This window comes from Osmerus mordax, chromosome 2, assembly GCF_038355195.1.
Source record: "Osmerus mordax isolate fOsmMor3 chromosome 2, fOsmMor3.pri, whole genome shotgun sequence".
In the NCBI taxonomy this organism is placed as follows: Eukaryota; Metazoa; Chordata; class Actinopteri; order Osmeriformes; family Osmeridae; genus Osmerus; species Osmerus mordax.
Window position 1 is genome coordinate 2,995,652 of NC_090051.1, and position 26,491 is coordinate 3,022,142.

The window sequence follows — 26,491 nt, forward strand, 5'->3', positions numbered from 1 at the left end:
AATGAAAATAAGCAGCGGGCTGGCGCACCGCAGCCCTGCCCCGAGCGGCAAGGCTTGTATATTATTTCTAGCGAGTTTGAAATTGGGTCCGTTTTCAGAGCGTGTTGTTGATTGGAGGTGACAGAGACGCACGTGGGCGGAGGTCCTGCGCTTGACTGTCTGCGCTCGTCCATATCCGCTCAAACAACGTGGTGCCCCCTCCCTCATCCTTTTGCTGCCCCCTCCCCCCCTCTCACACACACACACACACACACACACACACGCTTATCTCTTCTATTTGTGTTATTTCTCTGCCACACACCAATCTCCCTCCTTCTCTCTCCATGGCAGTCTGCAGTGATGTCGGCTACCTTCGCCAAGTTCCACCCCAACATGGTGGTGGGGGGCACCTACTCTGGGCAGATCGTGTTATGGGACAACCGGAGCAACAAGAGGACCCCCGTCCAGAGGACCCCCCTGTCAGCAGCGGCACACACGGTAGCACCCCCCCCCCCCCCGCCCAGCACAGCGCAACACCCTTGTCACCTACCTGAGAATGAACAGCTCTCAATGTCCTCATTAATGCGTATTTAAGCAAGCGTAGTACAGAGAAATGAGCTTGTCATCTGTCTTCTCCCTCTCTCCCACTCACTCTCTCCCTCCCTCTCTATCTCTCACTCTCCCCCACCCTCCCTCACTCTCTCCCCCCTCCCCCCCTCCCTCTCTCTCTCCCCCACCCTCCCTCTCTCTCTCCCTCCCTCTCTCCCCCACTCTCTCTGTCTCTCTCTCTCTTCCCCACCCTCCCTCTCTCGCTCCCTCTCTCTCTCTCCCCCACCCTCCCTCTCTCTCTCCCTCCCTCTCTCCCCCACCCTCCCTCTCTCCCTCCCTCTCTATCCCCCACCCTCCCCTTTCTCTGTCTCTCCCTCTCCCAGCACCCAGTGTACTGTGTGAACGTGGTGGGCACCCAGAACGCCCACAACCTGATCAGCATCTCCACGGATGGGAAGATGTGTTCCTGGAGCCTGGACATGCTCTCTCAGCCCCAGGTACTGCTGCTGCTATGGTGCTGCTATGGTGCTGGAGCTTCTGCTGCTGCTATCGTACTGTAGTGACTGGTTCTGTAGTGACTGGTTCTGTAGTGACTGGTTCTATAGCGACTGGTTCTGTAGCGACTGGTACTGTTCTGGTTTTGTAGCGACTGGTACTGTAGCTTCTGGTTCTGTAGTGACTGGTACTGTAGTGACTGGTTCTGTAGTGACTGGTTCTGTAGTGACTGGTTCTGTAGCGACTGGTACTGTTCTGGTACTGTAGCGACTGGTTCTGTAGCGACTGGTACTGTAGCGACTGGTTCTGTTGTGACTGGTTCTGTTGCGACTGGTTCTGTTGCGACTGGTTCTGTAGCGACTGGTTCTGTAGCGACTGGTACTGTATGAATCTAATGAGAACTGATGATCCCATCATGACTAGTGAAGTTTGCTTGGGTAAGAACAGAATAGTTTAAACTGCACTTTACCGGGAGAGGACAGCCGAACGTTGTGTCGTCTGTTTACGTTGAGCTGCCCATTCATAACAAACGTCAAACATTTGGACTTGACCAGACCTGACCATTCAGCAGTGCTGTTTAGCTTTTCCTACGCTCCAACCTTTATTTTCTCATGTAACTCATTCCTCAAAGTCAAGGAAATGAGTGCTGCCGGCCATGCCTTCCAGTAGCCCTGCCAAAGCCCCCGTGTCAGATGTTAATCATTTTATAAAGTGCTCGCTGAATTTAGATCGTGCATCAATACCTGTCAAGTGAATTTCCAGGCTGTGGCTGTCGGACAGGAGTGTGTGTTTGCCTGAGTGTTTGTGCTGGCCTCTACAGGACAGCCAGGAGTGTGTGTTTGCCTGAGTGTTTGTGCTGGCCTCTACAGGACAGCCTGGAGCTTGCGCTGTTCAAGCAGTCCAAGGCGGTGGCGGTCACCTCCATGTCCTTCCCCCTGGGAGACGTCAACAACTTTGTGGTGGGCAGCGAGGACGGATCGGTCTACATGGCGTGTCGTCATGGAAGGTACGACCACAAGAACCCCCTCTCCCTCAACCCCCCTCCCCCCACCCGGGTCCACTCTGTCCCTAAAGACCACATCCAGGAAAACTCAGGAGGATTATTGGCCCAAAGCTGAGCAGCGTGTCAAACATATGTCTATCCATCCCTCTCTCCTCCATCCATCCCTCTCTCCTCCATCCATCCCTCTCTCCCTCCATCCATCCCTCTCTCCCTCCATAAATCCCTCTCTCCCTCCCTCCATCCCTCTCTCCCTCCCTCCATCCCTCTCTCCCTCCCTCCATCCCTCTCTCCTCCATCCATCCCTCTCTCCCTCCCTCCATCCCTCTCTCCTCCATCCCTCTCTCCCTCCATCCCTCCATCCATCCCTCCCTCCATCCATCCCTCTCTCCCTCCCTCTTGTTTGTCTTGAGCCATCACATCAGCCCCCCCCCCCCTTACTTTTTCTTTTGGGTGAGTTTTTGTCCCGGGGTGAGGGAGGTTGTTAAATATCTGTCTGTCCCGCTGAGATGGAGTTGGGGCTTGTTTCCACGGCGCTGTCGTTGGGAGGTGGGTGGGGTGGGGGGGGGACTCAGGGCGTGGCCAGTGTCCTGCAGTAAGCCCACACACCAAGAGGGGGTAGTCGCTAGGCTTCGTGAAGGCAGAGTCACCTCTGTAATTGAGGGGAATTTTCCAGCTCATTTGCAATGGTATGATACTTTCATCCCAGTTAATAAGGCAGGAGCATCCCTCACGCTGGGTATTTACCTCAGTCATTATCAGAGCTCCAGTCTAGGAGCGCGGGGCTGAGAGCCTCTCTCCAACTCTGGCCCTGCCTGCTCAGCCACACTAGACACACCGGCACTGCCCGCTTGCCACTGTCACCCTCACGCTGATGGAGATAGCACATCCATTTTCGTCCATGGTAAATCACATCATGCTGTGTGTGTGTGTGTGTGTCCGTCCCCACAGCAAAGCGGGCATCAGTGAGATGTTCGAGGGCCACCACGGGCCAATCACAGGCATCAACTGCCACACGGCGGCCGGGCCGCTGGACTTCACCCACCTGTTTGTCACTTCCTCCTTCGACTGGACCGTCAAGCTGTGGAGCACCAAGGTAGTTCAGCGCCATGGTCGCCCGCCAGCACAGCTTCTCTGTCAGGGTCCAGGGACTCCCGTACGGCACTGGATCAGGAGTTTACCTGTTTGTTACTGCTATGATGTTTGTGTGACCCTTGGGTTTACTTTAGTTTCTCACTCTCTGTTTCTGTCTCTGTCTCTCTCTCTGTCTCTCTCTCTGTCTCTCTCTGTCTGTCTCTCTCTGTCTCTCCGTCTCTCTGTCTCTGTCTGTCTCTCTCTCTCCGTCTCTCTCTCTCTGTCTCTCTCTGTCTCTCAGAATAACAAGCCGCTGTACTCGTTTGAGGACAACTCTGACTATGTGTATGACGTCATGTGGTCCCCCACTCACCCTGCTCTGTTTGCCTGTGTGGATGGAGTGGGCCACCTGGACCTGTGGAACCTCAACAACGACACAGAGGTACAGGAGCGTTCCCCTGACACACCCTGCACATCACACACACACACCCTCCCTGCCTCTCTCCCCAACACATCACACACACATCACACACACACCCTGCCCTGCCTCTCTCCCCAACACATCACACACACCCTGCCCTGCCTCTCTCCCCAACACATCACACACACACCCTGCCCTGCCTCTCTCCCCAACACATCACACACACACCCTGCCCTGCCTCTCTCCCCAACACATCACACACACACACACACACCCTGCCCTGCCTCTCTCCCCAACACATCACACACACACCCTGCCCTCCCTCTCTCCCCAACACACACACACACCCTGCCCTGCCCCTCTCCCCTACAAGTCACACACACACACCACCCACACACACACCCTGCCCTCCTGTCGGATGTGTGAGGGTGTTGACGGCTGGTGCTGCGGGCGTTGCAGGTTCCCACCGCCAGCGTGACGGTGGAGGGGAACCCCGCCCTGAACAGGGTGCGCTGGGCCCACTCCGGCAGAGAGATCGCCGTGGGAGACTCGGATGGACAGATCCTCGTCTACGAAGTGGGCGAGGTGAGTAGAAGCCCCGCCCAGGCCCGGAGCACAGACCGCTCTGCATGGAAGGCCACCACGCTCCATCCAATCAGACACAGTATATATATTCAGTTTTTGAAATGTTAAAAAGGTCATCGTGCAGCCAGTAGATGACTACACTTGAACCCAGACTTTGGGTGTTCAAGGTCCTGGGAGGGTAGGTCCGCTGGTCGTCCGTAGATAACAGTTGCTGCGTTGTCAGGTCGTGCTGTGTGTGTGTGTGTGTGGGGGGGTTGGGGGGTGGATGTGTGTGTGTGTGTGTGTGTGTGGGGGGGTGTGTGTGTGTGTGTGGGGGGGGTGTGTGTGTATGGGTGTGTGTGTGGGTGTGTCAGGCCAGGGCGGCCAGGCTCGGGGTCCAGGGAGCAGCTCTCCCCCCCCGGGCAGCTCGCTAGATTGCCTGTGATCTCTTGGCCCCGGAGATGGATGATGACTACCTTGCCCTCCTCCTCTCGCCCCCTCCAGCAGATCGCCGTTCCCCGGAGCGACGAGTGGACGCGCTTCGTGCGCACGCTGGCGGAGATCAACGAGAACCGCGACGACGCCGAGGAGCTCGCTGCCCAGCGGCTCGCCGCCTGAGCCGGTCGCCGCGGCAACGCCAGCGGGGGGACCGGGGAGAGGCCTGTTACCGCCGGCGACGCAGCTTCGTTCAGACTGGAGGAAAATACTTGATGGGGTTCAGGGCTCAGGAGGGGCCTTGTTATTTGAAGACCTTCTGGTTAAGATTTAAACACACTATGACACTCCTGCCTTTTGTGTTGGCTGATTAAGCCCTGCTCTAGGATAGGATAAGTAATAGGGCTATCAACCTCAGACACAAGTGGCAAAGCCATCCTCAGCAATACAAATGAGCTGTTCTCCTTTCTTCAGTAGTCTCGAACCAGAAGCCTTAAAGGTAGAAATGTTAACATGCATGTGTCACATGTCTGTATCCATGCTGGTGGCCATCCAGTCTCAGAGGATGGGTGATCTTCCCCCCTGAGGTCCTGTACCTGGGCTCATGTACCTGGGCTCATGTACCTGGGCTCATGTACCTGGGCTCATGTACCTGGGCTCATGTACCTGGGGTCATGTACCTGGGCTCATGTACCTGGGCTCATGTACCTGAGGTCATGTACCTGGGCTCATGTACCTGAGGTCATGTACCTGGGCTCATGTACCTGAGGTCATGTACCTGGGCTCATGTACCTGAGGTCATGTACCTGGGGTCATGTACCTGAGGTCATGTACCTGGGGTCATGTACCTGGGCTCATGTACCTGGGCTCATGTACCTGAGGTCATGTACCTGGGCTCATGTACCTGGGCTCATGTACCTGAGGTCATGTACCTGGGCTCATGTACCTGGGCTCATGTACCTGGGCTCATGTACCTGGGCTCATGTACCTGGGGTCATGTACCTGGGCTCATGTACCTGGGCTCATGTACCTGGGCTCATGTACCTGGGGTCAGGACTCGTGTCCTCGCTCCTCCTCCTCGTCTGCTGGAGATATGGAGCCTGTCACGTCTGCTCCACACAGGATGGAGACCTCTCACCTTCCACCACAATCCTTTTAGACTAGACGAATGCCAAATGCCCCCTTGTTTGTAAATTATAAGTCGAGGTAAGTTCTCAATCTGAATGTCTTTCTTTGTACAATTGCTATGTATTCCTCTGAAAAGTGACATTTGTCACGGAAGATGTCACCCATCTGGTTGACATTTTGAGTTTGTGATGAAGTGCATGTCACCCATCTGGTTGACATTTTGAGTTTGTGATGAAGTGCTTCTGATGCCTGAGTTTATGATTCCGTTTTGGAGGGGGTATGATATCTGCTGAGTAAATCACATACTGTAGTGTCTCTTTACTGGATGTCCAAACTAAACTAATGCCTTTTTTGTGTCCGACTTCTTGTTGACGGTCTAACCACACAGTTTCATAAATCTTGGAATGTACTTTTCACACACTATGAAACCCTTTTTGATGATTTATTTCAACAAAATACAATAAATACATTTAAATTATTTCAAGACCCTTGTCATGATTTCAAAATAGAATACTTTGAAAACATCTGTACAACCATTCAAGTGTCTTTATATATGATTGTCCACCCACCCGCACACGCACACACACACTCATATATATATATATGCTTGACTTGGAAGAAATGCTGTAAGGTTTCCCCTTTCAATGCCATAATGTCTCTCCACAGAGAAGTACAATATGTACAGTAACATTGTGCAAGCTATGCAAAGGAGAAAAAAAAAATATCCTAAAAGCCCTGTTCATGCACCATTCAAGGTAAGAGCTGCTCAAATGCATATGAATGAAGCCCAGGCACTGCTCCATGTGAACCAAACCGTTTTAAAAAGGGAGGAAAGTTAGGGAGATATTCTCGGGAGCCCAACTCCAGGAGCAGGCAGGCTACAGAGCCACGAGGAGAAGTCCGTCTACGAGGCCGCGGGGGCGGGCTCCTCTTTGGGCACAGCTGGGCTGATTGCCACCACTCCAGAGGACTTAAACTTGGGCAGGTGCAGGCCGAACTTGTTCTCCACGCCGGCGAAGGTGGCGGCGGCCAGCCGGTAGCCTCCCGGGTGGTCTGCGCTCAGCGGAGGCAGGTCTGAGATCCTGGAGCCGGGAGTGGGCTCGGAGCCTGAAGGCCGGCTGGAGACGAGAGACACGGAGGAGCGCAATTAAGAGATCACGCCAGGAAGGTAATGACACAGTCAGGCAGCCCGTGACCACTCGTCACATGTACTTACTGTCCCCCGAAGTCGATATAGAACCATCTCTGCAAGAGTTCATAGGTCACCAGGGTTACGCCAAACTGTGGAGAGGACCTGCAGACACGAGCTGGGAGGAGGGAGGAAGAAATTACAATGTGGGACTTCACATTTCTTTGATGGCTTCGAGAGAGCAATTATGCAAGCGACAGCGTGCCTCATTTCCCAGTCATGAAACCGTTCATTTTGAGGAGCCTGTTTGTGCGTGTGTGTTTGTGGCGTGTGGATTCGTCGTGTGCACGTAGCATCAATGTGTGAACGTGTGTGTTGTGTGTATGAGGATCTGTGTGTGTGTGTGGATCTGTGTCTGTGTGTGTATGAGGATCTGTGTGTGTGAGGATGTGTGTGTGTGCGGTGTTTACCTCCTGCTCCCTTCCAAAGCGCCCGGTACCCCTCCTCCTGCAGGATCTTCCTGAAGCAGTCGATGACTCCGTTGTACGAGGTCTGGCCGGCGCGGGCCGCCACCTGCAGTCTGGTCTTGATGACATCAGCAGGGGTCACCAGAGAAGCCGCTGGAATACCTTAGGAAGGATTTCAAAACCAACGTAATGAGGCCCCGTTTCACTATGCAGAAGTAGTATCACATTCTTGAAAAAAAAACGGTATCAACAGGGTATCAAGTAAGGTCTGAGCTACTTTGAGGGTGGGTATTTGACACGCATAATAAGTGTCAGAATATCTCAGCTTTCCAGAGATATAGGCGGTTAATATGATGCGGTTTGGAGATCAGGAATGCAGGACCAACGTGTCCCTGACCTCCCCTGATCTGGAGCGGCTGGTGTCAGAGCGTGGGGGTGTGGAGGTGCTGGGGGTGTGGAGGTGTGGAGGTGCTGGGGGTGTGGAGGTGTGGGGGTGTGGAGGTGCTGGGGGTGTGGAGGTGCTGGGGGTGTGGGGGTGTGGAGCTGCTGGGGGTGTGGAGGTGCTGGGGGTGTGGATGTGCTGGGGGTGTGGAGGTGCTGGGGGTGTGGAGGTGTGGGGGTGTGGAGGTGCTGGGGGTGTGGAGGTGCTGGGGGTGTGGAGGTGTGGAGGTGCGTAGGTGCTGGGGGTGTGGAGGTGCGTAGGTGCTGGGGTGTGGAGGTGCTGGGGGTGTGGAGGTGTGGAGGTGCGGAGGTGCTGGGGGTGTGGAGGTGTGGAGGTGTGGGGGTGTGGAGGTGCTGGGGGTGTGGGGGTGTGGAGGTGCGGAGGTGCTGGGGGTGTGGGGGTGCGGAGGTGCTGGGGGTGTGGGGGTGCTGGGGGTGTGGGGGTGTGGAGGTGCGTAGGTGCTGGGGGTGTGGAGGTGCGTAGGTGCTGGGGGTGTGGAGGTGCTGGGGGTGTGGAGGTGCGTAGGTGCGTAGGTGCTGGGGGTGTGGGGGTGTGGAGGTGTGGAGGTGCGGGGGTGTGGAGGTGCTGGGGGTGTGGGGGTGTGGGGGTGCTGGGGGTGTGGAGGTGTGGGGGTGCGGAGGTGTGGGGGTGTGGAGGTGTGGGGGTGTGGGGGTGTGGGGGTGTGGAGGTGCTGGGGGTGTGGAGGTGTGGAGGTGCTGGGGGTGTGGAGGTGTGGGGGTGTGGAGGTGTGGTACCTGCAATGGCCCCGGCAGTGAGCAGCTGCAGCGCTCCCAGCCTGCCCTCCTCGTCCGCCAGGTAGGTCTTGGTGTGGGCGTACACCGGGAAGTAGATGGCTGAGAAGGGGACGTCCCGCAGGAAGCAAGCCTTGGCCCCCTGCAGACGTGCACACAAAGGGATCCTTCACACCGCTGGTTCTCCACCCGGGTCCTCAGGGACCCCCCCGTCCTGCATGTTCTAGATGTTTCCCTGCTCCAACACTCCTGAGGCTAATGGATGGTCATTACCAGGCTTCTGCAGAGCTCGGTAACGAGCCGTTTGAATCAGGAGTGTTGGAGCAGGGAAACATCTAAGACATGCAGGACAGAGGGTCCCTGACGACCAGGGTTCACGACCACTGCTTCACACAGTATAACCAGCATATAACAACACCTGTGAGAAAGCTGATCTTTAACGATACTGATATTTTAAGATTTAGGTACACTCTCATTTATTTCGATTTTGAAAATGTTTCCAGTACTTTTCCCCTTCAAGTGTTCTTGGACAAAGTGAGAGTTGATTGTAGCCTAGATATTATACAGATGGATGTGGTATTCTGCCGTCTAAAATTGCATTGCATCCAAGTCACTCATGTTCTTCAACAGCATCCAGCCGGAACATTTTCCTCTCGTAAACCCAAGAAGGCAAGGGTTTAGGCGGTGGTTGAGATGGACTTTGGTGGTCAGACTAGGAGTCAGAGAGCCCCCGGGTAGAGCTGCACCACCAGGCCCCCTCTGAGCTTGGTGGTCAGAGTATGAGCCAGAGGGCCCCCAGATAGAGCTGCACCACCAGGCCCCCTGAGAGCTCTGCACTCAGCCCACACCCTCACACACAGCGAGACAGTATTAACATGGGCTCATGGTCTACCGGCCTCAACCCACCAGAGGAAGCTGGTCTTTTTACAAGCTCCATGCTGTCTGCTACTCATTAAAATACGGAGCATGCATGAGTCTAGATGTAAGTAAACCCACAAGAACTTGGAAGGGAACGCTGGTAAGACATAATCCCTCCCTAATTTGCTGTCGGTTGGGCAGCGTAACCTTTTGCATGTTAAACACCGTTTCGGAGGGACATGATATAACCCAGTCAGTCAGTTCTAAATGTGCAGTCGTCTTGCCGCATACGGAGTGTTCTAAATTCGACCTTTCACGTGAGGAATACGTCTTACATAAGTCTTACAGCTTCTGTAAAGCCTGTATTGATTTACAGCAAAAACGTGTTTCATTTCTATCTTTGAGTTGAGCATTCGGGCATTGTTCACCCTGCAGTCAGTCCGGACACTTCCTCCACTGTTGGTGGGGTGATCATTATTATTATGTATATAATGTGCCTTTCTTGCAATCAAAGCGCTACAGTACAGTAAAAATGTAAAGTTTCACTCATAAAACATAAAATACAGAAGAACAGACACAATTAAAGTAACAGTTAAAACCCCAATTAAAAGAGGTAGATTTTAAGCAAATTCTTCAAATGGCCAAGCAAAGGAGCACTTCTGATGGGAACAGGTCGTGAGTTCCACAGTTTAGGAGCGGCTCGTGAAAAGGCCCATTCCACCAGGGTTTTTAACGTGTGCGTGACGTACCCATGCAGCCGGTGCAGAGAAGACGACCCACCTTGTAGAGGCCGAAGAAACCCAGATCTCGCACCACGTTGAGGGCGCTGACCCTGGGGCCCGTGGTGATCTCTCCAGCCACCTGCAGGCGGATCTTCACGATCTCCAGAGGGTTGGTGAAGATCACCTGGGAGCCTCCGGCCTTTAGGACACAGCAGAACATACCGGCTGAGTCAATACTGGAGCGGGAGGAAGCCGTCGCATATCAGCATGACTTGATTACAGGCTGATTAATAGCCAGGCTATTTCGAGTGTTTTCGAACACTCGCATACGTGAAACGCAGACTTGGAAAATCTCTCGCCGACAAATGAGTCATTCACATTGCCGTGGTAGACGTATCTTAGTACTTGTGTTCCCTGTGTGCTGCGAAGGATGAGTTATCTCTTAAAACATCCAAGAGGTCACCCCGTGGAGATGATGAGGACTGAGGAGGTGCAAGCATTTCACCCCCGTAAGCATTTTTTAATTAGCTTGGTAAACTGACGCACAAAAGACACTTCTCATTCCCCCTCCGCCTCATGTCAGGCTGTGAGAGAGCGGTCTTGACGGAGGGAGACACAGGGCAGGCATTGAGAGAGGCACCCGTGGGGTCAGGATAGGACCAGGCCTGGGGGGCCAGGAGAAAACCTGGCTCATGGTTGGAAGGGCTTGACCCCGACACCAGCCCTCTGCCCCCATCCGCCCCCCCCGGGCACCTCCTGTGGAGGGGTGAGCGGCCCAGCCCGGCCTCGCCCAGCACACTTCCCCAATTCAGGCCCGTTCCCTGGGGAGAGCGCTGAATCACCCAGACCCGGGCTGGGAGCCCTCGGGGCACAGCCCTCCCTGACTCGGGAACATTTATCACCCTCCCCAAATCTAATCAGGCCCCGGGATGTTCTGCGTGGTGACACACAGGGCAGGTCCTGTCTGTAAACATCCGAGCCCCGGCCTAAAAAAAGCTCCGGCACATTTTGTCTTTTGAGTCCAAAGTGGAAGGGGAATATCCGCTGCTGTGGAGATTTATGCGTTGGTCTCCTCCGCGGTCTTCTCTTTTATCTTCCCAGGCTCTCCTCTCAGTCGTAAGGTATAACGTTACAGCTCGTCTCACCGGCTGGACATCTGGCCTTGAGAATGTGTAAGCACTTAACATGGGGAGACCATGTACACGTAGGAGAGGAGCTGGAAATGAGTGCGAGTCCTATTCAAATGAGTGTAAATCATAAGAAGGTGCTCCGCTCAAGCAAAGGATTCAAGATGTGCATCTCCCGCGGTACTTTGTGGGAACTAAGAGGTTTACTATTGAAAGTTACAAAGTGGATGTTTGTTGTTGTGCTGGAGTGTGGAGCCTGTGCTGTCAGTGAGGACATGGCGGGCCAGGCCTCAGGTATGGGATGCTGTCAAACTCAATCACACCGAGAAGACAAGACCGAGACACCGAGCCAGAGCCGGCCCCATTCAGGGCCCTGCAGGGCTTCTTCCTCCAATTACATCCTGACAGGGGTCGCGACCCCACAGACCCTGGCCTTCCACAGGCAACCTGCAGGCTGTCCACTCAGGCCTGGCTGATTCACTTCAACACCCCTCCCTCTCCGGAGAGACAGAGCGAGGGAATTACCGCTTTAATCCGCCAAGGAACTCCTCAAATGTTACAGCGTGGCAAATTAGCTGTGGTAAAAATAAGTCTCTTTTTTTGGCGGCCATCATTCCTCAAATGGTCCCCAATTAGAGGGTTCAGGGACCACAGAGCACCTCTCTATCCAGGCCCCCCACTTAGGACGTCCATACACAAGTGGGAAATGGGAATTATTTCATGCAGTCACTCACTGAAGAAATGCAATTATTCAATATCGGGCATTTGAATTGGAAATGAAAAGCATGTAATTGTAATTACATTTCAGTCAGAAGGAATGAGTTTACATTGGGACCACAAAAATGTTAATGTCTCTTGGCTCAAAATCTGTGTTTGCTATTCGCACTCAGACAAAACAATTGTCATAAGTAAAAAAGAAAACCTACATATATCTTTTGTTTAAACAAAAATCTTGATTCATTTCCCCCAACATCAAAATCAATTAGATTTAAGCGATTCAATATAGCAGCTGCCAACTGACTGTCTGCTTTGCATGAAACTCCACAGCCTTTCCAGCCTTCTTCTCTTCTCTTAAGGAACAACGATATCACCAGACCCAAACGATACTTACAGTTGCACCAGCTAGCACCTCCGCAAACAACGGGATGGTGTTATCCTCCCCCGTGAACTTGTCTCTTACAAAGTCATTCATCTGGAAAGAAAAGAATCAGATACCAAAGAAAGATATTAAAAAAAAGGAAAACAAGAACAAGACCGATCTAGTCTTGCGTTTGGAAAGTGCATCCCTATGCATGCTACGGTGCCATGATGTTTACCATACATAGTGTGCATAGTCTGAGGTAAATACTGGAATGACTTGCCGTGAGTTTGATAGCTTTCTCCGGGGCGACACCAATGAGCTGTGGTAGGAGACCTGCAAAATATTATTCATGGAGACCATTTAGATGACCTGACAGAGGAGAAAGAATCCCTGACGCCAGATGAATCCATCCATTGACAGTCACCACAATGCCATCTGCATGATTCTTGTACGGGTAAGATAAACCCATAAATATTTACAGATACGGGCCCTGATACATCTGATGCGCCAAACTACAATGCTGCCATTGAAGGGGAAACAAAACCCTGAAAATATGACCCTGCCAGTGTATATGGGATCGGCCTTGTTGTGGCCTGGTCACACCGAGGCGGAGAAACAGAGAGAGCTGTGTGGCCGTGTCGGGGGCCGGGGGGGAGGGGGGGGGGGGCGTGCTACAACGGTGATAACCCCTGTACTGTTTCACCCTCCCGTCTGTCAGCGAGGCCAGATCGACTTCTGAAGGAGCTGCTGACTGACTGCTGCTGGTGAGCGGCCAGAGAATGGCCGAGCGCGTCTGTCTCTCTGTCGATCTCGTCGGCGCGGTCGGTGGAGATAGAGAGGAGGAGGGAGGGAGGAGGGAGGGAGGGAGGGAGGAGGGGGGGAGAGCCAGGGAAGCACAGACAAAGAGCTGCAGTGAGCGAGGCGGCAGTAGATGGCAGTCTAGGCTTCCGTCGTGTGAGAGGGCTGCGTCGCGAGGGCCCTGTGATCGCTGAGCCTTCAGCGGTGTTTACGACCACACTGGGAAGCCTGTCCTGGACAAGGGCTACTACACGAGCTCTGTCTGTGTGCTCCTCTGGGACGGCTCCTGACAACACGATCCCTGAGCTCCTATTCACCACGCCGCAGCCAGGGCAAAGGTTTCTGGTATCAATTAGCAGCCCATGCCGCTGATATTAGCACACGAAACACTGCTCCCTTGCCTAAAGGAGTTTCCCAGGAACTCGCCAGTAAACTGCCTAAACTGACTTGGAGTTGTAACTCTGGATATCTCTGGTTGTGTGTTTCGACAACCCATTTGCATGTTTTTCTTCACTACTCTTGATACATGACTGTGTTTAGACTCTGGTCTGTGCCTCTCTGTCACCAACCGTCTCTGGAGGAGGGGAGCCCTCACTGAACTGCGCCTCTCAAGGTTTCTTCCATTATTTCTCAGTGTGTTTTACTGGGAGTTTTTCCCTGTCTTCCTTGAAGGTTTAGGTTGGTTGAGGGGCAGTTCTACAGGCGTATGTGAAGCCCTCTGTGGTATTGCTTGCAGAAAGGGTTATTAAAACAAGATTTGATTTGAAGAAGCGTTACGGGGAGAGAGGAGGCGAGCGTTACCTCTGTAGAAGCCGAAGAAGCCCTCGTATCTCAGCACCTTCTTGGCGCAGTCGAAGCTGTTCTTGTACATGAGCTCTCCCACGAAGGAGCTGGTGGAACGCTGGTTCTGCATGCGTGTCTTCACCAGGTCGATGGGGTACACGGCCGTCGCTCCGGTCGCTATGGGACACACGCCGCAGGGACACGCACCACACACACGCACACACACACACACACAACACACACCAGACACATGCACACACACACACACCACACACATATCAGTCAACAACTCAGCAACAACATCAGTGGTCACAGTCTGGTCACAGTCTGGTCATAGTCGGCACAGTCTGGGCACAGTCTGGTCACAGTCTGGTTACAGTCTGGTTACAGTCTGGTTACAGTCTGGTTACAGTCTGGTCACAGTCTGGTCACAGTCTGGTTACAGTCTGGCACAGTCTGGTTACAGTCTGGTCACAGTCTGGTCACAGTCTGGTCACAGTCTGGTCACAGTCTGGTTACAGTCTGGTTACAGTCTGGTTACAGTCTGGTCACAGTCTGGTCACAGTCTGGTCACAGTCTGGTTACAGTCTGGTTACAGTCTGGTTACAGTCTGGTTACAGTCTGGTCACAGTCTGGTTACAGTCTGGTTACAGTCTGGGCACAGTCTGGTTACAGTCTGGTTACAGTCTGGGCACAGTCTGGTTACAGTCTGGTTACAGTCTGGTTACAGTCTGGTCACAGTCTGGTCACAGTCTGGTCACAGTCTGGTCACAGTCTGGTTACAGTCTGGTTACAGTCTGGTTACAGTCTGGTTACAGTCTGGGCACAGTCTGGTTACAGTCTGGTTACAGTCTGGTCACAGTCTGGTTACAGTCTGGTCACAGTCTGGTCACAGTCTGGTTACAGTCTGGTCACAGTCTGGTTACAGTCTGGTTACAGTCTGGTTACAGTCTGGTCACAGTCTGGGCACAGTCTGGTTACAGTCTGGTCACAGTCTGGTCACAGTCTGGTCACAGTCTGGTTACAGTCTGGTTACAGTCTGGTTACAGTCTGGTTACAGTCTGGTCACAGTCTGGTCACAGTCTGGGCACAGTCTGGTTACAGTCTGGTCACAGTCTGGTTACAGTCTGGGCACAGTCTGGTTACAGTCTGGTCACAGTCTGGTCACAGTCTGGTCACAGTCTGGTTACAGTCTGGTTACAGTCTGGTTACAGTCTGGTTACAGTCTGGTCACAGTCTGGTTACAGTCTGGTTACAGTCTGGTTACAGTCTGGTCACAGTCTGGTCACAGTCTGGTTACAGTCTGGTCACAGTCTGGTCACAGTCTGGTTACAGTCTGGTTACAGTCTGGTCACAGTCTGGTTACAGTCTGGTCACAGTCTGGTCACAGTCTGGTTACAGTCTGGTCACAGTCTGGTCACAGTCTGGTTACAGTCTGGTTACAGTCTGGGCACAGTCTGGTTACAGTCTGGTCACAGTCTGGTCACAGTCTGGTCACAGTCTGGTTACAGTCTGGTTACAGTCTGGTTACAGTCTGGTCACAGTCTGGTCACAGTCTGGTTACAGTCTGGTCACAGTCTGGTCACAGTCTGGTCACAGTCTGGTTACAGTCTGGTTACAGTCTGGTCACAGTCTGGTTACAGTCTGGTCACAGTCTGGTCACAGTCTGGTTACAGTCTGGTCACAGTCTGGTCACAGTCTGGTTACAGTCTGGTTACAGTCTGGTCACAGTCGGCACAGTCACAGCTAATCTAAGATCTAAGATCTCAGAAACACGACGCATCTGTAACATCACCGTCATTGTTTCTACAAGGTCTTCAAGTGACGTCACCGCTGAATTTCATACACTGTCTCTTTAAGCATGTGTGAGGAAAGAAATGTATGCGAGATGTGTACAGGTACCCCGCTGAAAACAGTCATTAGGCCCAGACGGAGCAGATAGGAAGTGTGCGCAGGCTGCAGCGAGGAGTGAGTCGGCCCTGACTGCACTGAGCTTCTGCAGGTTGTCCTAACTGCAGCTCTCAGACACCCGGGCATGTCATGTCCTGTCGAACATCAAAGAGCTCCGTAATGACTCCCTCTCTGAAACATGCAGAGAGCTTTCTGGACCCAGAGCGCTGGCTGGGTGAGACAGGTCTCATTATCACCATAAAGAGGCAGCCGCTTTTCCCCCCCCTTCTCCACAATGGCTCTCTAACCCTCTGCTGTCCACTGGTCATTCAGGACTGATCCCCCTCCTGAGATGCAGAAGAATAGACTCTGGGGCCAATAAAGACAGGTGGGTCGCTGTAGAATGGAGGATGCTGGCTGCAAAATCACACACACACACACACACGCGCACGCATACAAACACGCAGACAGACAAATCGTCAGACATACGGAGAGACAGACATACGGAGAGACAGACAGACACAGAGGCACACACACACACACAGACACTCGCACGCACATACGCGCGCACACACACATTGAGTCAAGACTATCTCGGTGCCTGTTATGTCAGAGGCTCCTTGTATCAGTTCCTTCCAGTGTAATTACACAGAGATTCCAGAGTGCGGTTCCGGAAGATTTGTGTCATTCCAAAGCTCTGGCTCCGAAGACAGCCTGGAGCCACCAGAGGAACGGCAGCACAATGCGGAGCCTCACATCCCGACCCCTCTCTCCCCGCGGCACAATGAGCGGCCCCGGGGCCCCAGCGAGCCAGGCTGGCCGGCTAGGGTTACCCCCTCCCCGACCCAGGGGCTCTGCCCCAGACATGTCACTCACCTCCAGCCAAGGCGCCCAGACCGAACCTGTAGGCAGACTCTGCAGCCTGGAGCCAGACGGGACGAGAGCCTTCTCCGTGAGTGTGCTGTGGAGGGGAGGGGGGGAGGGGGGGGGGGGGGAGGGGAGGGGGGAGGGGGGGGGGGACGACACGACACAAATGGTCAAATGAATCTGGAGAAAGACGGGGGGATCAGAACACCACGAATGAATCGAGCGACTATTAAACTGTGGCGAACCAGATACATTGAGGAAAGAATAATGCTACGGAGCTCTCAACAAAGGGGGAGAGCTATGGAATGTCGACATCTCATGGTTTAAATCTAATTCATATAAGCCAGTATTGTGTGTCACCATCACTGGCTCTGGGATATGGCTGTCTGGCCAAAGATGAAAACGGTTTTCCAACCGTTGATTAAAATAAAGCCTGTGAAAGGCTAAAGGTTTTCTTTTACTTATACTACAAAGCCTAATTTACAGTTATCTATTTGATCTGGCGATTGTTCCTTTTTTTTATGTGGGAAGTGGAGCCCCACAGTTGTTACTAAGGAACAGAGTAACGCTGCAAGCACTTCCCATGTTCCGATAAGCATCGCCTGTGACTTCTAACACTGGCTGACGGAGCCTCAGACAGAGTGTGGGTGTCCTCTTAGGGTGTAGTTAGGAACCTGTCCCAGACCAGATCCCCCCGCCCCCACCCCCGCACCCAACCCCCACCCCCGCCCCCGCCATCCAGCTGCTTCCTCTGCAGGGCCGAGCGCTAACGAGATCGAGGCCGTGATCAAAGGGTCTGAATTACCCTGTTTCCACGGAGGGCAGCCCCGGGAATGGGTTTGTGTCTCTCCCTGGTCCCTGAGATCACGTTCCAGGACTGTGAGCGGGATGTCCAGGGGCCCCTGGGGGCCTGGAGGCCTGGGGGCCTGGCCGCAGCCTGCAGGACTGAGCTATGTGTCACCAGAGGAACTGGCACGAGCTAACTCAGTCTCTCTCCACCCTTCCTCCCCCCCACCCCCACCCTCCCCACCCTCCAAACAGACCTCTCCGAGGGCTCCTCACACTGGCTCGCTCCTGAAGACCCACACTGATAAAAGCCTTCTATTAGTCCCTCAGATGTGTGATTGCGTCTGATGTATACGTCTCCCACTGAATGAAATGGGACTGCTATTCAGAGAGGGGGGAACATCGCAACAATCCATTCCTCTTTTATGCCGATAATTGGGGGACTTTTATCCTAGAGTTTTAATAATGCACTTCACACGAGGCGAGAAACATGGGCACTCTGCTAATTCAGACGGCGAACACTCTCCGGCTCGCTGTTATCTCCTGACGAAACAGGAAAGGAAACAGGAAATGCATCAGGTGAAAAGCCCCCCAAAAAACGAAACACAGGGAGGGAAGAGGAAGTGACATCACGGTTACCTGTCTCTGGCTCTCCGCCAGGTGATAGGGCATGGAGCCCTCCTCCAGAGGAGCTATCCTCTCGATGTCGCCCAGGTTGAGCCGTCTGAGGGGCACAGCGGGGGAGAACAGCGGCGTTACGCCAGGAAAACCGAGCCCTGCATCCCTCACACGCAGGTGATGTAAGATTTTCCATAGGCCTTTAACTGCCTTATAACTTGGGAGTTATTGCAGCTTTTATACATGCTTGTATAAACAACAGACAAACAAAGCTGGAGAGATGCCCTCGAGTTCCGCAGTAAACACAAGGGTTTTGTTACCGAACCCCAGTTAGGAGCAAATATTCCCCACTGGCCAAACGTCTCGTAAAGTCTGCAGTCACGCTGTGTGTTTCTCTCCTAAATCAAGCCGTGGAGCCACTGTTGTTAAATGGAATGGGCAATAAGAAGGACTTTACATCCAATAAAAATGGCTGTAACATTGTTATTCCATTCACAGATTCGTCCATACTGAATAACTACTTTACCTACCACTACCAGTTTATTGAATAAATGTGCGGGACTGTTACAAAGCCAATATTCTGGAATCATGCAAGCGTGCATAGTAAACAAATAATGATCCGTAGTGATCTGATGTGTCCCCTGCGGCTTGCACGCCCTCCTTACCCAGAGTGAGAGTGGAGTCCAGACAGCTGGTACAGAATGTCGATCTCCATGGGAGTGATCTGGCCAAACCTGTTGGCGGCTTGAATGAACTCCTCTGTGTGACAGGAAGGACGAGGAGAAACAGTGAGGTTAGTCCTTCGCTCCGATGGGTCGTTTGGTGTGTGTGCGGGGGGGCTCGTGGTGGGGGAGGTTCCGGGGTGACTGGGTTACAGGAAGGCTGGACGGTCGAGGAGGTGTCAGCTACAGGAAGGGTAACCATGGAGATGGGTGGACAGCAGAGATGAAGGACTGAACAAATACTATGCAGGGGGAAAGGCCTTAAACTAATGACCGTACGTCACAGTAGGTATTTACCTTCTTTACTTAGAGCTAGGGTTAAACCTTTCCTGTGTTTTCTGACCCCCGTGCTGCCAAGAAAGGTGAAACTTATGATGGCACAGCCTCATGTCTTACACCGGATCAGAAATGACAGAGTGCACGTCCTTGTTTTAGCCCTGCCGACGGGCTTGTACTTTCGTGACAAGCGTGTCCTTGTAGGAGCCGGCCAGCGTGCTGTAGATCTTGCGGATCAGCTCCATGTTGTTGAGCAGAGAGTTGAAGGCGTTGAAGTAGGAGAAGCTGACCATGTGAGAGGTGCTGCCCCCGGCGGCCTGGAGGGAAACACACACACCGCTCTGAACACTGGCTTCTCATGTCCCGACTGATCTCATCGATGAGGCCCGTGGCTCACTGGATTGATGCGCACCATGTAGGCCGAGGTTCGAATCCGGCCCAGGCCCTTAACCGCATGTCATCCCCTCTCTCTCCCCACATATCCTGTGCTCTCTAAACACACTATGTCTATCATAAAAATAATAAAGGCAGAACTGCCACCCCCCCCCCCCCCCCCAATTTTCTTTTATAATAATTTACAACAAAAAAAAATATATATATATTTTTTAAGAATGCTAAACACAACAGTAACATGCACAACCTGCCCTAGACAGACCTCCCCACCCCCCCCCCCCCCCACCCCCCCCCCCCACCCCGATCTGTCTCCGACTCACAGAAACCAGGTTCTCCTCCACAAACGGAGTGAGCATGTGGTGTCTGATGGTGGCCATGATGTCACTGAAGTCCAGGGCGGAGATGGCGCCGCTCTTGTTCTTGTCGTTGCGGGCGAAGGCCTGGCGGGCGTGCTCCAGCTGCAGCTCCTACGGCGAGAGAGAAGGCCCACAACGCTCACGCAGGGGAAACGAGGGGAAAAAGGCAAACGTCGAGAGACGCATCGCGTTACGAGTGGGTAATCACGTGGATGGAACGGAAGAGGAGGGTAAGAAGGATGGGGTGGAGTGTTGGACAGCGCTGAAGGCATGGCCCGGCATCAGACGTGACAGTGTTAGTCCACGGCTCTTGTAATCACCGCCGTCTCTGCGGTGAGTGGCTAATGAGAACCATGTCCCGAGGATTCTTATCCCGGACCAGGCCTGGTGGCAGGTGTGTCCGGAGGTGGAGGTGGGGGTGGTGGGGAGGGGAGGGGAGGTGGGGGAGGAGGGGTTGGTGGGGAGGAGAGGTGGGGGAGGAGGGGGTGGTGGGGAGGGGAGGTGGGGGAGGTGGGGAGGTGGGAGGAGAGGTGGGGGAGGAGGGGGTGGTGGGGAGGAGAGGTGGGGGAGGTGGGGGTGGTGGGGAGGAGAGGTGGGGGAGGAGGGGGTGGTGGGGAGGAGAGGTGGGGGAGGTGGGGGTGGTGGGGAGGGGAGGTGGGGGAGGTGGGGAGGTGGGAGGAGAGGTGGGGGAGGAGGGGGTGGTGGGGAGGAGAGGTGGGGGAGGAGGGGGTGGTGGGGAGGAGAGGTGGGGGAGGTGGGGGTGGTGGGGAGGAGAGGTGGGGGAGGAGGGGGTGGTGGGGAGGAGAGGTGGGGGAGGAGGGGGTGGTGGGGAGGAGAGGTGGGGGAGGAGGGGGTGGTGGGGAGGAGAGGTGGGGGAGGTGGGGGTGGTGGGGAGGAGAGGTGGGGGAGGAGGGGGTGGTGGGGAGGAGAGGTGGGGGAGGAGGGGGTGGTGGGGAGGAGAGGTGGGGGAGGAGGGGGTGGTGGGGAGGGGAGGTGGGGGAGGTGGGGGTGGTGGGGAGGGGAGGTGGGGGGGGGGGGGTATTCAATGGGACAGCCATGCAATCAGAGAGGGAGGAGGGGAGACTAACCCTATGACCGCTGTCAAAGCTGATCACATACTACCAGACAGACGATAACTCTCATCTAAAGAACCCAGCATGCCAGAGGACAGAGTCATCTAGTACAGTACTGACACAGATGCTCTGATAAACTAGATTTCTAGACTACAATTTATACACAAAAATACTGTATCTAAACCGACCGTATTGAAAAATATAATCGTACAGTATAACGTTTTTTGCTAGAGGTGCTATTCCATGCCAGTGAATTCTTTGTACACAATAACAATACATCTGCAAGTGCAGCTGGGCTTTTACAGGAACAATGCTGCTTCCACAAGGTGGCAGGACTAATGCTGTTTGAGAACTCACAGGAGTTTCACCTACTCTCCTGTAGCAGTTCCAGTAGCTTTGTCAAATCCATACTGAACAGTAGATTTTGTGGCTGGTTTCCTTTTTAACGACCCTAAGTCTCTCCGTTGAAGACGATGCCATGACGTTCAATGGCAGCTCTAGTAACAGGGGCCTTTACTGTTGGGAAGGCCTAGTCAACCATGATAAACCACACTTTGGTATGAAGGATTCCATACCTCTGAGGAACCACCTCGAGAGCCTTCCACTCTCAGACCACCCAACTCCTCAGTTACCCACAAGACACCATTCCAAACCAGTGACTTCCTGATTCTCTGCATGGCTCCCGTGTAAGCTCTTACCAAAGGACTATTTCTCATGTTAAAGAATCAAACTTTTAGACTTTATACAAGCTCTTTTACTACCTTGTATTCATCCTGCTTACTGAAAATCGACCGGCAACCACAACACACACAAAAATAACCTTCACAAAAATTATTGTTGGTAGCTCAGTGGTCGAGCCTTTGACTGCGGATCAAGAGGTTACAGGTTGAAATCCCTCCTGTATGTTGTTGAGGATATGAGCGACTGCTAAAGGAGTATGTTACATTATTATTGTAATGACTTTTCATTGTATGTTTGGGCTCCGACTGCACGGAGGACGCACGCACCTGCAGGAACTGGGTGAACTCCAGGTAGCTGAGGTGTTTTTTCCTGTCATGGCCGAAGTGTAGCCTGATGAACTCGCAGTCCCAGTTAAAGGGGATGTGATGGTGCACTGTCGTCTGGCTGAAAATATCACGCGCGTTCTCTGGTGTGAAAAGGAGAGCAGAGAGGGATATATCAGGGAGACTGAAGGAAGAAAACAACCACCAAATTTAATCTTTCTCTTATCTCATTTCTAAAGAAAACACTAAGTGGAGAAAACCAGTCGATATGCGCCGTGGGATGAATAGACCTGTTGACAATCCCCTTGGCTGTACACTGTGACGGTTCTAAACAGATTCAGGACATTCTCTGTCTGAGCCCTGCCTTAATTTTCTGATGTCTTTATGGTGCCCGCGTTCAACACAAAGAAACCTGCTGCAGGCCTTTTGTGAGCCTGGGCCGTGTTGGTTAGCCACATGCTGGATTCATCTCCTCCTCTCTATTGGTGGCGTGGGTTAGAACGTGCTGTTCCCCACCGCTTGCTCGCTATTCTGCTCTGAGACCGTGGCGACAGCCGACACCGTGGGGTTCCAAGGCCTGCCGTGGAGAAACACACTTCTGCTCTTTCTGAACGCACACTGAGGGCGTGGGCGGGGGCTACACACACACACACACAGCCGTTGACAATGACACACCTTTTCAACAACAACACTGATATCCTACAGCCCCTCCCGGCCCCGGTGTTTCGAGGTGGTTCTAACATCGTGAGCGTAAACTGACGTGATGTACTGACCAAACGAGATGTCTCCTGTTCCACTTTTGTCGAACAGCTGAAAGGCGACTATGAACAAGGCATCCGGGACACACAGAACTGACTCAAAGGCCAGAAACTCCTGGAAAGATATCAACCTGTTTGGACAGGAAAGAAAGTCGGGAAAAAGGGGTATGTCTTTACAAAGTGCATCACTTCATTGATTACATGCACACACATCTCATTCACATCTCACAGAGATCTTAGGAGGTCAATTATAATCAGTGACACGCGTATTACAGCACCTATATAGCCAATCACAGTGTAAACATCATCGATGTCAATCATGAGCATCTTGTGCTACGGATGTTTCTTCACGAGGTCCTCCACAACTACAGACACCCACCCGTCTTTGGTGGTGTCAGCGACCCCGGCGATCAGCTGCACGGTCTTAGGGTTGTGGTGTGGCTGAGTATGCAGACCCAGGAAATTCTGCACAAAGTCCTTGGGGGTCATGTAATGTTCCCCCTCGTCCACCACGCTGGCATACTGCAGGGGAGAAAAACATGTTCCTGTTCTATTGACAACTAGGACAGATACACAGATGCGCTTTAAGAATTATAATAAAATCAATAAAACCGGTCTAAAATGACACAAAAGCTCTACAATTTCCCAACAGCTTCCAATTAGATGGTATAGAATACCGCACTACAAAATAGTATTTGTTTATTTCACATCATACAGCAACTGCGTGATTCCCAGGTAAGGATCTGGATAGAGAGCACAATAGAAATGTGCGGTAGAAACCAGTTGATGGGTGCTTTGGAATAAAATCAACAGATTCTACTTTGTATCACTGCTCTCTCTCTCTCTCTGATGCACTCTCTTCTTCTTGCGACAATAAAGCTTTTGTTCTGAAGCAGTGTGTCAGTCTCTGTATGAATGTCAATTAAATTGATTTTTGAGTCACTTGGTGTACTTTAGATTTATTTAAGTCCTATGCTTTTAGACTTTCAGTCAATGATCGACTAAAAGAAGCAGAGTTCCAACCATCTGGGTCTTGTACAGAACAATTTGTTGTATTCTGTTCAATTGTATCCATTGCTAGGAGATGCAAGGATAACTCAGAGGGACAAAATGTAACTACTTGCTATCAATATGCTTTCAACTGTTACAGATGTTTTATGTGAGCACCACAAGTGTCTCCGCGGGTTACCCTGATCACGTTTATAAATAAGTATGTTGCTTTAAAGCAGGATACTTCTTTGGGCACAGTATGTCTTTGTACACCAGAGACAGTGGTCTTCCAAACATAACCGTGGAACTGAAACTCTTGCATGTACTCAATGCACATGCCCCTGTCACAAAACACACAGCCACTGCACTGTGGTACTAAAACGAACCACTCATCAAATACTGAAAGGTCATTTTTAGAGTCTGGAACGGGTTGGGTTACAAGCTGGAACGGAGATAGCTCTGGTCAAGCTACATGAACCAGCAACATAAAGGCCATGCTCTGCATTTCCAGCCAAGTTCAGGCAGGCAATGGGAGAGAGGGCAAGGAAAAGAGGAAACATGGGGACAGATAGTGAAAGACAGAGAAGACAGAAAGTGAGAGAGAGAGTGAGTGAGAGAGTGAGAGAGAGAGTGAGAGTGTGAGAGTGAGTGAGTGAGACAGAAAGAGAGAGTAAGAGTGAAAGAGAGAGAGAAATAAAGAGAGTAAGAAAGTGAGAGAGTAAGAGTGAAAGAATGTGAGATAGAGAAAGAGAGAGAGAGAGAGAGAGAGAGAGAGAGAGAGAGAGAGAGAGAGAGAGAGAGAGAGAGAGAGAGAGAGAGAGAGAGAGAGAGAGAGAGAGAGAGAGAGATGGCAGGCAGGCTGGCTGGCTGGAGGGTGGGGGTGGGGTTAGATTAGACTTTTCAAGAGAGTGCATTTGAGACGACAATTCACTGCACACTCTTGAGTTAATGTTTTAAGCGAAAGTATTAATTCCAACCAATTTATGAACTCATTTCACCACAAAATAATTAAATGTCCATTCACCTTCACAGTGGTCTCAAGTTGTTCTTAATCAAATTAGGCAGGTTGGTCAAAATGGCACTTACATTTATTAATTAACGCTTCCACCATATAATGTATTTAAGACAAGTAATTGCAAGGGCATACATTTCTATGATTGATATCCCTCTTCAAGTTGCCTTCAGGTTAAATAATTAAATGTTGTGTGCACATTTGAAGACCTAAAAACTGCCCTAGCTCTGGTCGAGTCCATCGCTTTATAAACTATTGTTTGTCTTATGTTTCTTCTCCAAACAATAGCCAAGAACAGGAGTAGAGGGATGTAGCAATGATGATGATGTGTGCCTCTGAAAACATGCAAGCATACTGACATACATAGGCCAAATGACTTGGGACTTCTGGATATCTAAAGATCCATACAAATGTCACTCCACCCTCAAAGACAGTGAGCAGTATAGTATGCGTGTGACCTCACCTCTATGTAGCCTACCAAAAACCGGCACACAAAATTCAGTAGACTATCTGGTGTGTAAATGTGAGTCTGTGTGTGAATCTACCAGTTTGTGTGTGTGTGTGTGTGTCATGTGTGTACGTGTAGTTTGTAACGTTTGAGTGTGCGAAAGATTAATTTAAAAAAGAATAAGTGTAGGTGTTTCAACTGTATCATGGCAAAACAAAGTTCTCATCCAATGTTATTCAAGGTTATGGTTAGTAATAAACTGGTTTACACTTGAATTACACTGTCAATGTCATTCACAATTTGTTTTTATGAATAGCGTGTTAGTCTGCAATTGCAAACATAATACATAATCCAAATAATGCAATGCACAATAAGTTAAGGAAACTTACCTTAAGAAATACATTCTTTAGCTCTTGGGGGTCGGCTCTTTTGGTTTCTTGTACCTGATGATACAGATGCAAGGTTTGCAAAGCGTATGTAGGCCTAACGATACAAAGGGATGTACCCGATTTACATCGAAGTTCAGCACAAATCAAAGCTAAATCTACTGTCTTGAGGCATTCATTATTTTCTGCACTGTCAAAGTCTGTTTCGGATGTAAGGCAGTTTAGTATACATCCGCTAGGCAGGAATCGCTCTTGTCATGGACCTGACTATTCTACCAACACGTAACAAATATATAGTCTACATTAGAGTACCTAAATTGTCAACCGAGAAATAACTGTCAAGTTCACTGATACATTGCAACAAGTTAATAATTACTCTTGAGGCTACCGAAAGCGATGTGCCGGTTTAAAGATGCTCAACCTGGACGGCACAATTGAATTAAAAAAAAGTTTTAACGAGTACGTCCGCATCAATAAAGAGTAGTTGTTCACATCCACTAAAAATTAGCAACGTAAATCGCACCAAACTTATTCAAAAATAAAGAAATATTAACGGAGTCACCTTGACAGCCATGCTGGGTGTGACGTCACGTGGACTAGCGCAGGCGCTTGGCAAATATGTATTTTGAAGATGACCGCATGACAGCTGAGTGGAAATCTAAACCATAAAGTCTTCTCTGTGTTTTGTGTCTTTGTTGTATCCCTGTAAAGTACACTGAATAACACACCGCACGAGTGGTCCCAACGCCAGACACATTCCCTGCTCACTTGGGTCATGTCAGGGCTTGTTGTTGGTTCAAATTCAATAGGCTAAATTATGTTTTTTACAAATTTGTAGCATGAATAAACTCACTGATGATCACATGGGGTGCACAAGCTTTGCATCCTACATAGTATCATCATGCTTGATCAAATACATAATGAAAATGGTGAAAAGATGAAGCACAACAGTAAATGACAAAATTATGTTAATTCTGAAGTTGCAATAACCAGTGAACAGACCATTTTAGATTAATTAAAGTACAGTGGGCAGGTTCCATTTTTGAGTTATGGTTTAGAAGGACCTCAACAATGATCCTTTATTCTCCCTGTTACCACTGCCTACTAA

General features: G+C 51.5%; 2 protein-coding genes across 9 annotated transcripts in view; one reads left to right on the forward strand and one right to left on the reverse strand.

Moving 5' to 3' along the window:
• The window catches only part of dync1i2a (dynein, cytoplasmic 1, intermediate chain 2a), a 20,985-nt gene extending 14,862 nt beyond the window's left edge, over window positions 1-6,123 (forward strand). For 5 of the 8 annotated variants that reach the window (XM_067252363.1, XM_067252381.1, XM_067252407.1 and 2 more), the window contains 7 exons: window positions 331-477; window positions 912-1,025; window positions 1,893-2,029; window positions 2,975-3,119; window positions 3,399-3,539; window positions 3,978-4,103; window positions 4,587-6,123. In XM_067252363.1, coding sequence (XP_067108464.1) covers window positions 331-477; window positions 912-1,025; window positions 1,893-2,029; window positions 2,975-3,119; window positions 3,399-3,539; window positions 3,978-4,103; window positions 4,587-4,700 — 924 coding nt within the window. In that variant the 3' untranslated portion in view covers window positions 4,701-6,123. The remainder of the gene's footprint in view (window positions 1-330; window positions 478-911; window positions 1,026-1,892; window positions 2,030-2,974; window positions 3,120-3,398; window positions 3,540-3,977; window positions 4,104-4,586) is intronic. The other 3 variants (XM_067252390.1, XM_067252398.1, XM_067252426.1) reach the window with 1 other exon arrangement.
• LOC136958489 (electrogenic aspartate/glutamate antiporter SLC25A12, mitochondrial-like) lies at window positions 6,074-25,974 on the reverse strand. Its single transcript, XM_067252439.1, has 18 exons — window positions 25,946-25,974; window positions 25,387-25,440; window positions 22,927-23,069; window positions 22,563-22,678; window positions 21,793-21,932; window positions 19,677-19,823; window positions 19,137-19,280; window positions 18,631-18,719; window positions 17,987-18,071; window positions 16,571-16,655; window positions 13,823-13,981; window positions 12,504-12,556; window positions 12,254-12,334; window positions 10,074-10,214; window positions 8,439-8,577; window positions 7,245-7,403; window positions 6,862-6,952; window positions 6,074-6,763 (listed from the first exon to the last, which is right to left on the reverse strand). Exons 1-18 carry the CDS (start codon window positions 25,955-25,957, stop codon window positions 6,550-6,552), a joined length of 2,052 nt encoding a protein of 683 aa, XP_067108540.1. The 5' UTR covers window positions 25,958-25,974; the 3' UTR covers window positions 6,074-6,549.
• Between the last annotated feature and the right edge of the window lie 517 nt (window positions 25,975-26,491).